The sequence below is a fragment of the Squalius cephalus genome (assembly GCF_949319135.1).
Source record: "Squalius cephalus genome assembly, chromosome: 2".
Taxonomy (NCBI): domain Eukaryota; kingdom Metazoa; phylum Chordata; class Actinopteri; order Cypriniformes; family Leuciscidae; genus Squalius; species Squalius cephalus.
This window is the reverse complement of record NC_137123.1, coordinates 46,383,865-46,397,734: the sequence shown is the minus strand read 5'-3', so window position 1 is coordinate 46,397,734 and position 13,870 is coordinate 46,383,865. Positions and strand designations below refer to the sequence as shown.

Here is a 13,870-nt window from a genome sequence, read left to right as displayed (position 1 = left end):
GAGGCATTTGAGCGACATCCGTTGGTGACGCCCCTTTGGAAATGAGACTGTTACGACTGAGAAGGGTCTGTGCCCGGTTGCATAAAGCACCTTAAGTGTAATTTTCCCTTAAGTTCGCCCTTCTGTTTCCCTTAAACCTAAGGGTGTTGCAGAAAAAAGTTCTTTAAGTGAAACGTCATAAACACTTAGAATTTCCATTAAATGCTGTTTTTTCACTTAAGTAATCCCTTAAAAAGTGTTAAGTGTTGCATAAAACCGGTAATTTCCCTAAGTATAACTTAAAGGGTTAGTTCACCCAAAAATGAAAATTCTGTCAGTAATTACTCACCCTCATGTTGTTCCAACCCCGTAAGACCTTCGTTCATCTTCGGAACACAAATTAAGATATTTTTGATTAAATCTGAGAGCTGATCACTCCTCCATAGGCTTCTAAGTGATTGAAACTTGCTGGCCCGGAAAAGTTATTAAAGAGATCGTTAATATAGTCCAAGTGACTCCAGTGGCTCAATCTTAAGTTTATCAAGCGACGAGAATACTTTTTGTGCGCAAAAACAAACAAAAATAACGACTTTATTCTACTATTAATTTCCTTCTCTCTGAGCCTCGAGTTAGTTTACGTAGTGTTTTTGCGTAGCGTGTCTGTGTTGCACGTCACCACGTAGGCTCACTATTGGTCGACGCTTGTCATGTGTGTGATGCGTGATGACGTGCAACACAGACGCGCTACGCAAAAACACTACGAGGCCCAGAGAGAAGGAAATGAATAGTAGAATAAAGTCGTTATTTTTGTTTGTTTTTGCGCACAAAAAGTATTCTTGCCGCTTGATAAACTTAAGATTGAGCCACTGTAGTCACTTGGACTATATTAACGATCTCTTTAATAACTTTTCTGGGCCAGCAAGTTTCAATCACTTAGAAGCCTATGGAGGAGTGATCAGCTCTCAGATTTCATCAAAAATATCTTAATTTGTGTTCCGAAGATGAACGAAGGTCTTACGGGGTTGGAACAACATGAGGGTGAGTAATTACTGACAGAATTTTCATTTTTGGGTGAACTAACCCTTTAAGGTTTGGAAATCGTAACCTTAAGAGTAACGCGGACAAAAATAAGATGACATGGCTGAATTTATGAAACCAGCTGAAGATCATTATGTGCCAAGAAGAATTTTTAGGGATAGGGAGAACCCTTTGAACCATCTTAGTGATTAAAAATTGTTGCAAGAATACCGATTTGATTTACGTGCAATATTTGACATCGCTAACAAACTAGACGGCGACATTGACCATGTCACACATCGCAACCACTCTTTACCTGCGGTGTTACAACTGCTTATAGCACTGCGTTTTTTGCAACTGGGAGTTTTCAGACGGTAGTGGGAGATTTTTTCCACGTGCATAAATCGTCTGTCAGCAGAGTGGTTCACCGAGTTGCGGGGGCTCTTTTCCGTCATTTAAACGCAACGGTCAAGTTCCCGCAGTTATCTCAATCTCTGTTACCATAAATTATACGTTTATCTCTGTAAAGCTGCTTTGAAACAATCTACATTGTTAAAAGCGCTATATAAATGAAGATGACTTGACTTGACTTGACTTGACATTGGGATTTAGTTTGCTTTTCAAAATTGTTTTTCTTTTACCATATTCGTCAAGAAGAATGCATTTCTCCTCCTCTGTCCAATTAGGCTTTCTTTTTTTGTTTTCTTTATCCATTCCGATATCCTAGCCTACTTTATTTGATGAAACTGCGAAATTGCTAGTGTTAGTGTTTTGCGTATCTATGGCAACAACAGACTTTTATAACGTGAATCCAGGATCGCTGTCGTGAAACACTTAAATGTTTCCCTTACCTATTACAACCGTTTAAGAGATTATATGCAACACCCTTAAGTTTTTCTCTTAGGTAAGGGGAAATTGCCCCTTAAAGTCCCTGTAAAGTCAAAATTAAGTATGTGTTCTGAGTTTGCCACAGAATAATGTGTTATTAGCCACCAAGCCAAATTTGAATGATAAAAAAAGCAGCCAAGTAAATAAAATAAGCGATCAAAATCTTGAAAAAATTAGCAGTCGTCTCTGGACTCAAACGCTGGGGGCGTGTCCGCTGGCTGCGCTGAAACCACGCCCACTCGCGGGAAAGTTGACTCGCGCACTGCCGATGATGGTATCAGTTGTCGGCGCGACAGGATGAACGCCGAGGCGGGAGATAGTCGGCTCGGCCCCATTCACCAGTAACAGCGGATTATCAGTGAATTCCAGTTGTCTCCGACGAAAGTTTATAAACTATCCTGTGTAAAATGATCACTACAGAGGCGGGTGTTGGTGGTTATCCTCAGCTCTCCATCAAAGCGGCTCTTCACAAAATTAATCCACCTCTTGTTGATATGATCGTTGTTTGGAAATTTAAATAAGGACACCGATCTGTTTTGTAAGTGATTGCATCCAGGTAATACGCATTTCCATAACGAAGGCATAGCTAGCTAGCAAGCAAACTGTAGGCTGTAGTAAATAATACTGACTCGCGATTGAGCGGCGAACTGATAGGGGAGGGGGCAGCCTCAGGGGCTCCAGTGCGTCATCAAGTAGGGGCGTGTCCAGGAGCTCAGGGGCTCCAGTGCGTCATCGAGCCCCCGTTTTAGCCCCGCCCAAAAAATCCAGAACACAGCAATGGTGTAAAACTGTTTAACGGTCTAACTCCACAATTCCGTACTTCACAGTTCACAGTCTTTGTATATGTTTTAGCAATACATTTCTAACATTTATAATGTGTTTAGAATTTTTTTTTAGAATTGCCTTTACAGGGACTTTAAGTATCATACTTAAGGGAAAAACTTAAGGTGCTTTATGCAACCCGGCACTGGTGTCAACCAGGCTAAAATTTCCCCCTACTCTTTATGAAAAAAGTAGGGAAACCCCATCCACAACTGGTAACAATCTGCACTAGATCCCGCCCTGACTGAAGCAGCAGTCCGACATTATAATCATAAACTAAACCCTACCTGCTTTATCTCCATGCAGCATATATTTTCTGGCTCTGTGGGCATCCTAATACAGTTCACACAAAAGCACCTATACAACAGTTTATAGATTAACGTGACGGTACAGGCCAGTCGATGAGATCACTCAACGTAACTCCACAACAACTAACTTACATAAATGTATCCACTAACCATTCAGAAACGTCCATATAACAGTTGCAGCCTCTTCCTGAGTCTCTCCATCTGAGTCTAACTCCGGTTCAAACATGTAAGGCTGCACTCCGCTACTGGGTATTATTGACATTTTACCTGAGAGAAATTCGTCTGTTATGTTGTTCCCATAGTATCCGAAGCTCGTGTAAAGGATCGGCCTCTTTTGAATGGGGGCGGAGCAGTAGCTCATTTGCATTTAAATGGACACACACAAAAATGGAGCGTTTTCCCTCACACCCAAAAAGGGGCAACTTTGACAAGCTATAATAAAAAATCTGGGTGGTTTTTTGAGCTGAAACTTCACATACACATTATGAGAACATCAGAGATTTATATTACATCATGTGAAAATGGGCATAATAGGTCACCTTTAAGTGGCCTACCTCCAGTGGTAGTTGAAACTATCACATTAGCTAGAGCACCCTCTACGAGGAGCGGTAACGCTTTGAAGTGGAACCTCTTTGTTGATTCCCGCAGGGAAGACACCCGTAGATGCCCTGTCAATGTTGTGCTTCCTTTCCTGCAAGACAGGGTGGAGCGAAGGCTGTCTCCATCCACCCTGAAAGTGTATGTTGCCGCTATTGCCGCACACCACGATGCAGTAGACGGTAAGTCCCTCGGGAAACACGAATTCATCGTCAGGTTCCTGAGAGGCGCCAGGAGGTTGAATCCATGCCTCATCCCCTCATGGGACCTCTCCTTGGTCCTGATGGCCTTAAAGAGAGCACCATTTGAGCCCTTGCAGTCAGTAGAGATTATAATCCTGTCTCTTAAGACAGCACTCCTGACTGCGCTCACATCCATTAAGAGGTTGGGGGACCTGCATTCATTTTCTGTTGACGAAGTGTGCCTGGAATTCGGGCCGGACACGTGCCCAAAGTTCCCACCTCTCCTTTCAGGGACCAGGTAGTAAACTTGCAAGCACTGCCCCCGGAGGAGGTAGACCGAGCCCTCGCGTTGCTGTGTCCTGTTCGTGCCTTGCGTTTGTACGTGGACAGCACACAGCTCTCAGGTGAGATCCCAATTCGTCAGTCACTGACGTTAACGTCTCCGTTGCCTCCTTCAGGAAACGGGGGATACATTAGTATCCTAGATGCTGTGTTTCGAAGATGAACGACGGACGTAAGGGTTTGGAATGACGAGGCTGAGTAAAGGCTGAAAGAAACTTTTTTTTTTTTTGTGAACTATCCCTTTAAGTGTCCAGTTAAATGGATCTCCAGATGATGTTTGAACATCAATGGAAAATGAATGTACACTTTTTAAACTTAGCTTCCTTATTTCAGAAGTTCACCACATGCACATCACTGCCTGTGTCAGCATTAAGCATTAAACAAATTCACTAACCTGTCAGTGGATTTTCTAGACATGTGGCTTTGTGTGGTTGACGTGTAGTCAAGGTCATCCTGGGAACTCTCCTGATTGGAAAAGTGTGAAGAAAGATTTAATTAAGAATTACATTAGCATTTAAATGTTGACAAGGCAGTTAATTGACCTTAATTTGTAGGGCACTGCATCCTTTAGTAACAAAGAAAATATAAAGCTGTTTCTTATTACACTGCTGACAGAGATGCAATTTCCGGAGAGCCATCTTTTAGAATAATCGCTAAGAACAATATCTTTTCACTCTTAATCAGACTTACATGCTTTTCTTCAAATGATGTTGAGTGATTTCTCTCTTTGCATTCTTCTGAGGCAACTAGAATGAAAATTACAAATGTATTTGAAATTATTAATAAAATACTTAACTATAATTTACTTTAAAATATTAGATGTTAGGTCACAGATCAACAATACCAAAATGTAATCTCTTTACAATAGTAAAAGTCTGAACATTAAAACTTAATTCAAAACATTAAATTCATTCCCACATACCACTGTCTGCAGTGGCTGGAGCCTCAGACACTTGGTCTGCTGTTGAACAAGACTGTGTAATGGACTTTTCTGACATGGCCTGGTGTTCATCTGGACCCTGCAGTAAAAAATAGGGTTAATCCACCTATTGCATTCAGGTACTTTTTTTTTTTTTTTTTTTTAATCCATAATTTTTAGTATGAAGATGATTTTTTTTTTTTTTTTAGGTGTGGTTAAGACTGTCAAAATACACATCATTTATTTTAAAAGTTTTGTTTAACAAAAAAAAATTAAGAGATATAACCATTTAAACTAAATTGTTACAACTTTTGTGTTGAGTATGTTTAGACACAAAATTGAACCGTGGCTTTACACATGAAATTATGCTGTTTTTTTATTTATTTATTTTATTTTTAACATATATATTATTTAGATTTGTCTCAAATTACTTCTGTAAAATACATTTAATCTCTTTCTTACACTGACACACACTGGGACTATATTTTGTTTAGAAACATGCTTGCGCATGCACACACAATAATTCTTAAATTAAAATAAAATGACAAACAAATTACGGTAATGTTTTAATGTGTTTGTAGAGCAAAAGTTCTTTGACCAAGTAGTCTAAATTTTAAAAAGGAAAGGTTTGGACATGGTAACATTTAAAACATTAAAACTTTTGTGCATTCATTCATTAATGAGAAGTTACTGATTAGATATACAATATAGTTTTAGTTGAAAAACATTAAGCTATGACTGTTCTTATACACTTATACACCCTGGAATGCAAAAGGAGTATAACGGTTTTTTTTTTTTTAATGCATTAGGAGGGTTAAAAACAAGGATCTGTTAAAACATTTGCTTGAATCTGGATTTAGACCTGATCAGCTTGTTTCTGTTGTGAGATATTAACTACCGCTAACCAGTGGCAGCTCGTCAGGGGAGGCAAGTCAGGCACAGCCAACCCAAAATTGAGGTGAAAATGGGAGAAGGACGATTTAATGTTAATAAAATTCCCAGTTATTAATATTATGTCTCAGAATGTGTATTTCTTGTTTGTAATTTCCCCACTGTAAATGTAACCATCGCGCGCCTCTTCCCCGAATGAGCCGAATCTGCGAAATGCAAGTCTGAGGGGATAGAGAAAGGGAGGGGGGAGGCAAATCTATAGCCGGAGACTTGTGCCTCCGTTGGTCAAAAAAAAAAAAAAAAGCCAATCACCATGGAGTATTTCACTTTCAGCGATTAGGAGTGTTGAGAAAAGTAACATGGCAGAGGAGGCATGCCTCCCTTGGTATATCAACCAATCATCGACAAGACATAAATTACGTGATATTAGTTTGAACTGCTACCGCTGATGTAACTATGGAGAGTAGAGATACTGAATATTTGATTGCAAACAAATTTACTAAACTACCATTCAAACAACAGCTACAAATTCAAAATGAAGGAAGACCATGCCTAAATTGGATATAGGCTAAAGCAATCAGCTTCACTAAAAGGCAGAACGTGCTCTTATAACACAGACATTTAAAAGGACAGAAAGATGGATTTTTGCTTCAAGTGATAGGCTAGGACTAGGTGGGTGAACTTATGTTTATATTGTCTTGATGTACGTGTTGTTTTCAATAAATATTCTGTCTATTAGTGACCACGGAATCCATTTTAAAGCAGTTTAAAAAAATTGGTGTACCTCCTCTATTTTAAAACACACCAGCCGCCACTGCCGCTAACAGTCAACATATGACTCCACTAAATTCATTACTGTAATTGAAAAATGTAACACCTTTAAGGGTTTTAGTATTTACAGCCAAGCGTTTAAATTGGTTTCTGCTATTTCACATTTTCTCTTTCTATCATTTACACATTTTCACCTGAACACTTTCAGTGGTAGAGGTTTGACTCTTCTCAGAAGAGGATCTGTTGGAGAAGGGTATAGACATAGAGGATGTGGCTGTTCTGCTGAAGCCAGGAGTTTCTGCTTGTGTTTCCTCTTCTAACTGACCAGTGTCACACACATTTGCTGTCCTCTGTCTGGGCTTGGGCCTGGGTGACATGTCTTGAGCAACATAACCTTTAATTAAAGAATGTGTATTTTATTAGTTAGTTTCTAACATTTCTTGAGATGATTTTACAGACAAAAATCTGTCTAGCTCAGAAAACCTTTCAGAAGTACACTATTGGTCAAAGGTTTGGAATAATTAAGATTTTTTATTTTTTTGAAAGAAGTCTCTTATGCTCACTAAGGATGCATTTATATGATGACAATACAAAAACAGTAATATTGTGAAATATCATTACAATTTAAAATAACTGTTTTCTATTTTAATATATTTTAAAATGGATTTTAGCCCTGTGATGGCAAAGCTGAATTTTCAGAATCATTAGCTACTCCAGTCTTCAGTGTCACGTGATCCTTCAGAAATTGTTCTAATATGCTGATTTGGTGCTCAAGAAACATTTCTTATTACTACGGTGAAAATAAATTAATACTTTTATTCAGCAAGGATGCATTAAATTGTTTAAAAGTGACAGTAAAGACTTTTATAATGTTACAAAAGATTTCTATTTCAAATAAGTGCTATTATTTTTAGATTTCTATTCATCAAAAAGTAATAAGAACCATTAAAACAGCATTATAATAAACAGTAATAATAATTGGTCTTACAAAATACCACAGATCTTAAACAGCAGCACACATGCAAAGACTGTAGCCCTGACCTGTAGAGAGTTTTGGTTTAACACTTCTCTCCCTGGGTTGAGGAATGGGTAGATCACCATCTTCACCAATCCTTTGTTTGGCCTCATCTTTTTCTGAAGGCAATGGTACTGGACTGTCCCAGTGGTAGCCTTCTGATGTAAGGGGGGTGGAATATTCCCATAGGCTATTCTCAGAGTTTAGTGGCAGTGGAGATTCTGACAGGCTCTTCCTCACCACAGATTCTGTTTGGTTCCTCAACGTCATTACTGATTTTGACTGTTCACCCTTTTGGAGTAAAGTGAATTCTGGTTGAAACTTGTCAGATAGAGAGGAAAAAAGGGAATCTGACTGTTGATTTTTCTCTGGAGTGTAAGAATCGCTTGGACTTTGAGAAGTAGTCCTGGACTGGGTGGAATGGAAAGAACTAATCGGGCCATCTGCACTTCCCATGGAGTTTAGCTGTTCAAAATGCACAGGTGAGCTGGTTCTTTTGGTTTTCATGAAAGACACTTTTTTGGGTTTGACATTTTCTTCTTCATCATCTGAAAGCTTGAAATCATTGATTTTGCCTTTTGTCTTCCCAGCTTTAAATCTCTCCTTTTTCTGTTTTTGTCTTTTAAGAAGTTTGTTCAGTATGTCTGCTGAAACAATTCAAGTATTTCAATACAAGGGAAAGAATAACATTAAACTGAAACTGAATTACTGTTTATAGGGGATAAACAAACTGATTCTATGTAAGGTTTAGCCTATTGTTCTGAGTAGACTATAGCTGCTACCATGAACTTGAGCCATGCTTTGAAGATGATTTAGATAAGCATGCCATTCTGTACCTACCATCATCATCACCACCACCATCATCATCATCATTTTTACCATCTTCTTCATCATCATCATCTTCAAAGTCATCAGAGTAACTATGCTTGTTGGCTTTAGCAGACACAGCTTTCTTTAGCTCATCCTGAAATTCAACAACATGCATAGACATACTGACTTACATTAGAGAGCATTAATACGGTTACGAACGTTCGATTCGAAACTAACGTTAGGCAGCTCACTAGGCTTTCATACAAAGGCTGATGTGTCTGACAATATAAAGAAAGATTTCACTTAAGAGCACACTAATTATTAGACGCTAATACCTGAAAAGTTGTTCTTCTGGATGTTTTAGGGCTTTTCGTGTAAGCAAGCGTTGTGGAAAAAGGCTCGTCATTCATCTTATCGAACGGACTGTTTAAATGCAATCATTTGTTAATTAACAAGCAAATGGTCGTTTTAGATATAGCATTTAACAATCATCAACCGTTCAAACAATTAAAACCTACCGTAGCTTCAAAACAAATGTGAGGTAGCAAGCGTTGCTCAACTCATCATGGACGCCATTTGTTTACGCGAGTTACCAAGCAACTACCGAATGAGAATGTACGTAACCTACTACGACGAAGGCTAAAATTTAAACGAGGGCGTGGTGACTTCTTCTTCTTCTTCTATAATTTTTATTGGCAGTTTGCAGTCAAAGTGCATTACCGCCATCTACTGGGCTGAGGTGTGATCACATAGGGATATAAAAAAAAAAAAAAAAAAAGTAACTAAATAAACAATAAATAAAGCTTCAGCTGGCGCTGCGTGTTCAGCTCCTCCAGCTTCCACTCTTTTAGCTCCTCAAACTTGTAATAATATTATTAATTAAATAAATAAATAAATAAATAAATTCTTCTTGCTAGTTGGCTTTCTTTAAGATAATTAATAACTGCCCTAACTGTGGACTGTGTGCTGGTTACACTCAATAAATTTCCCATGGTTAACTCTCTGTCTATTGCTCTCTTCATATTCTCCCTTTCTCTGGTGTATTGTGTACAATCTATAAGAATATGTTTTACATTTTCTACTACTCCACAATTTATGCATAGTCCAGTCTGATGTTTCCCTATTATGTGTAATCCACTATTTAAACTTGTATGTCCCATCCTCAGTCTGGAAAACCATGTTTCCTCCTGTCTTTCCAATCCACTGAATTTTCTAGCTGTAACCTTTTTGTGTATATTATACAAATGTCTGCCTTTTCCCTCCTTATCCCATCTCTCCTGCCACTTTATGTTAATTTTGTTCTTAATTATACTTTTAATTTCTGACCTACTTAATTTAATATCGAGTTCAACCAGTTCTAATGTAATTGCTTCCTTTGCCAGCATGTCTGCCTTCTCGTTGCCCTTCACTCCCCTGTGTGCAGGAACCCATATAAATCCTACGCTTATGCTTTGTTGACTTATTATAAAATTAATTTGATTAATTTCATCTAGTAGATCCTGTCTACATGTAGATTTTCCACTTTGAATGCATTCTAGTGAAGACATTGAGTCTGAACATATAATCACCTTATTTGGTTTTACTTCTTCCACCCATTGTAAAGCCAGAATTATTGCTACCATTTCTGCTGTAAAAATGGCCAGATGGTCTGTTGTCCTTTTTTTAATATTAACATTATACTTTAAAATGTGAACTGCAACCCCTGTTTTCCCAGTCTGATCTTTTGATGCGTCTGTAAAAATCTGAACTGTGTCTTCATAATTTATGTCAATATATTGCTGAACGTTTTGATATATCCCTGATTTAATTATATTTTTAGCTTCCAAATCTCCCCTGGGATAACAAAACATCCATGGTGGGATTGTTGGTATGCTCACAGTTTTGCAACAAGCAATGTTGTCAATTTCCATATCTTTTGCCTGCCTATTCCCATGCCACCCAAAACTGCATAGTGGATGCCCATACTCCCAGCATTCTAATAACACCTTCTTTGTAGGGTGTGTTTCTTCATGACCTTGCAGATTTATCCAGTAAGACATGGAAAGTTGTAATCGGCTTAAGTCTAACGGCATTTCTCCTACTTCTATTTGCAATGATGGGATAGGTGTTGTCCTAAACGCACCACAACATATTCGAAGTGCCTTGGCCTGTACTCTGTCTAATTCTTGCATTAAGGTTTTATTTGTTGAGCTATAAACTATGCTTCCATAATCAAATACAGAACGAATCAATGCAGTATAAATCCTTTTAAGGGATATGCCTGATGCTCCCCAGCTAAACCCTGCTAAACACTTCAGTATATTTATGCCTTTTTTGCACTTATCTATCATTTTCTGAATGTGCGTTTTAAAATTTAGCTTAACATCAAACCATACCCCCAAATATCTTATACTATCCACTTGTTTAAGATGCTGCCCATACAGTTTAAGATCTATAGCAGGATTCGTTCTTTTTTTGGAAAAACATATAAATTGTGTCTTTTCTATAGATAGATGAAAACCCCACTCACATGACCACTTTTCAACCTTAACAATTGCTGACTGCATCTTAACCTTCAGGTTGTCAATATTCCTTCCTCTCACCCATAATGCCCCATCATCAGCATATAGTGCTCTACCCATTCTCTGATCTATTCCGTTAAAAATGTCATTAATCATTATATTAAAAAGCATTGGGCTACATGCGCTTCCTTGTGGAGTACCGTTCTCTATTGGATATATATTTGAAAATTCCATAACTACTCTCACCTCTGGTTCTGTTATTTAAAAAATCTTGAATCCAGTTAAACATCCTGCCACCTATGCCCATCTTATTTAACTTAATTAAAAGCCCCTCCTTCCACAACATGTCATAAGCTTTTTCAATGTCAAATAAAATAACTAAAACAGCTTCTTTACTTACTTGTGCTTTCCTAATTTCATTTTCTAGACAAATAATTGGGTCCATTGTTGTACGTCCACTACGAAAACCACTTTGATGAGGGGAGAGCATTCCTCTTTTTTCAATTACATATCCTAGTCTTATAGTAATCTTTTTTTCCATAATTTTGCATAAGTTGGATGTAAGAGCTATTGGTCTAAAGCTTTTAACCTCTGTTTTATCCTTACCAGGCTTACCTATAGGGACTACCACAGAGTGTTTCCACATTCCAGGCAACTTCCCTTGCTCCCATATCTTGTTATACAATGTTAAAACAACACTCTTAGCCACATCTGATAGCTGCTCTATCATTTTGTAACATACCTCATCTTTCCCTGGTGAAGTACTCTTAACTCCTATTAAAGCTCTTTTCAACTCAAATAATGAGAAGTTTGTATCAATTGCACATTCATTTGTGACTTTCCTTCCCAATATGCCTTTATTTTCCTCAATCACCTTTGCTCTCCACTCTAACTCTTCACTGGATAAGTTTTTTGTGCTATGCACCTTAACAAATGCCCTAGCCAGTACCTCTGCCTTTTCTGCATTAGTTACTGCTTCAATGTCATTTTCTCTTATTACTGGTAATGCTAAATCCCTTCTAATGCCTCCCATTTTTCTTATCATTCCCCAAACCTCACTAACCTTGATTTTAGACCCAATGTTGCTACAAAAGTCTCTCCAGTAATTTCTTTTTGCCTCACGAATGACCCTTTTAGCAGTGGCCTGTGCTTTTTTATATTCAATTAACTTATTGAATGTGTGATTTGATTTAATTACCTTAAAAGCCTTATTCCTTGCCTTAACTGCTTCTTTACACTTCTCTGACCACCATGGAACCATTTTCTTTTTCCTCATCCCAATAGATTTACCTATAGTCTCCTCTGCTGATTCATACATTATGCCAGTAATCATTGAGTTTAATTCTTCAACATCATTTCCTGAATATGACATAATCTCCACCAACTTTCCACTTGCTACCATACTATAATGTCCCCAATTGACCTCTTTCATTTTCCATCTTGGGAACCTGTTATCTTCTAAATATACACTTTGGTCAACCACCTTTGTCAAAATAGGGTAATGATCACTTCCCAAACTATTCTCATTAAAGGGGGGGTGAAATGCTCATTTTCACTCAATCTCCTGTTAATCTTTAGTACCTATAGAGTAATATTGCATCCTTCATATCTCCAAAAAGTATTTTGTTTTATCAAATTTTTAACATAAAGATAGGCTGTACCGAGTCTTTCCGGAAAAAACCGAGCGGCTGGGGGCGGGCCGTGTGGGCGAAGCTTAGCTGTGCTAACGCGCCAAGCTAGTGACAACACACAGAGACATTTGTTCAACAAACAGTTTTACTCACCGTCCGGTTCCAACGCACGACCGCGAACCTTTATCATTGTGACTGCTCGATCCTTAAGCATTAGACGATCTGCAAATCCGTAGATCTGGGCTTTGTTTATAAAACAATCATCGTCGAAATGCAGGGAACAAAAGTCTTACACAACTCCGTTTATGCTCAGGAAAACAAACTCCATCCATGGGTTCCTTAACGCTGGGTTCTTTGGGAATCTGTGCAGGGTTGTCTTGCCCTGGCAACCAAAAACACACTTCTTTGGTGACATTGACTTCCCAAAAGCCGGGCAGGGCGCTTTGATGGCGAACTGCTTTCACTCTCTTGCTCTGGTCTACGAGTGCGCGCGCGGCCGCGATCTTACCGGAGAAGGACCCATATAAGGAAATTCCGCCCTATCTTACGTAAGACAGAGCCATACTCGAAAAAAACTTTCCGAAACTTGTGACAAACCGGAAGGAGTATTTTTGGAACAAAAATACTCCTTCAAACGTACAACTTAGTTTTTGAAACTTTGTCCATGTTTAGCATGGGAATCCAACTCTTTACCAGTGTAAAAAACTCAGTATGCATGAAATAGCATTTCACCCCCCCTTTAAAAACCTCCCATTGACTTCTCCCTGCTATATGTTCTGACACTATAGTCAGATCTATAGCTGACTCTGTTCCTCTGCCTACATCAAATCTTGTTCCTCTTCCATCATTCAAACATACTAGATTGTGCTCATCCATATATTCCTCAATAGTCTTCCCATTTTCATCTGTTCTTGTACTGCCCCAGAGTGAGCTGTGTGCATTAAAATCTCCACATATTATTACTTTACCACTTCCCCTTTCCCATATACTTTCTAGCATGACTTTTGTTAACTTTTGACAGGGGTTATAAAAATTAGCTATTTTAATTTTAGTTCTATTAGCCCATATTTCAACAATAACCACTTCAGTCTGTACATCATTGTTTATAGCCCTAAAATTAATACCTTGTTGGACGAATGTAGCCACTCCACCCCCTGTAACAGTACTTCTATCCTTACGTACAGCCGTGTACCCATA

The 13,870-nt window shown here is 38.4% G+C and overlaps 2 protein-coding genes across 6 annotated transcripts in view; both read right to left on the bottom strand.

Moving 5' to 3' along the window:
• map9 (microtubule-associated protein 9) overlaps window positions 1-9,159 on the bottom strand; it is a 56,499-nt gene extending 47,340 nt beyond the window's left edge. For 2 of the 5 annotated variants that reach the window (XM_079863588.1, XM_079863590.1), the window contains exons 1-8: window positions 9,060-9,159; window positions 8,877-8,964; window positions 8,572-8,695; window positions 7,758-8,378; window positions 6,911-7,110; window positions 5,058-5,154; window positions 4,826-4,881; window positions 4,530-4,600 (exon numbers count right to left, since the gene is read on the bottom strand). In XM_079863588.1, the coding sequence (XP_079719714.1) occupies window positions 4,530-4,600; window positions 4,826-4,881; window positions 5,058-5,154; window positions 6,911-7,110; window positions 7,758-8,378; window positions 8,572-8,695; window positions 8,877-8,951 (1,244 nt within the window). In that variant the 5' untranslated portion in view covers window positions 8,952-8,964; window positions 9,060-9,159. The remainder of the gene's footprint in view (window positions 1-4,529; window positions 4,601-4,825; window positions 4,882-5,057; window positions 5,155-6,910; window positions 7,111-7,757; window positions 8,379-8,571; window positions 8,696-8,876; window positions 8,965-9,059) is intronic. The other 3 variants (XM_079863589.1, XM_079863591.1, XM_079863592.1) reach the window with 2 other exon arrangements.
• LOC307153899 (uncharacterized protein) overlaps window positions 1-13,870 on the bottom strand; it is a 226,227-nt gene that overhangs the window by 84,064 nt on the left and 128,293 nt on the right. The window lies entirely within an intron of this gene.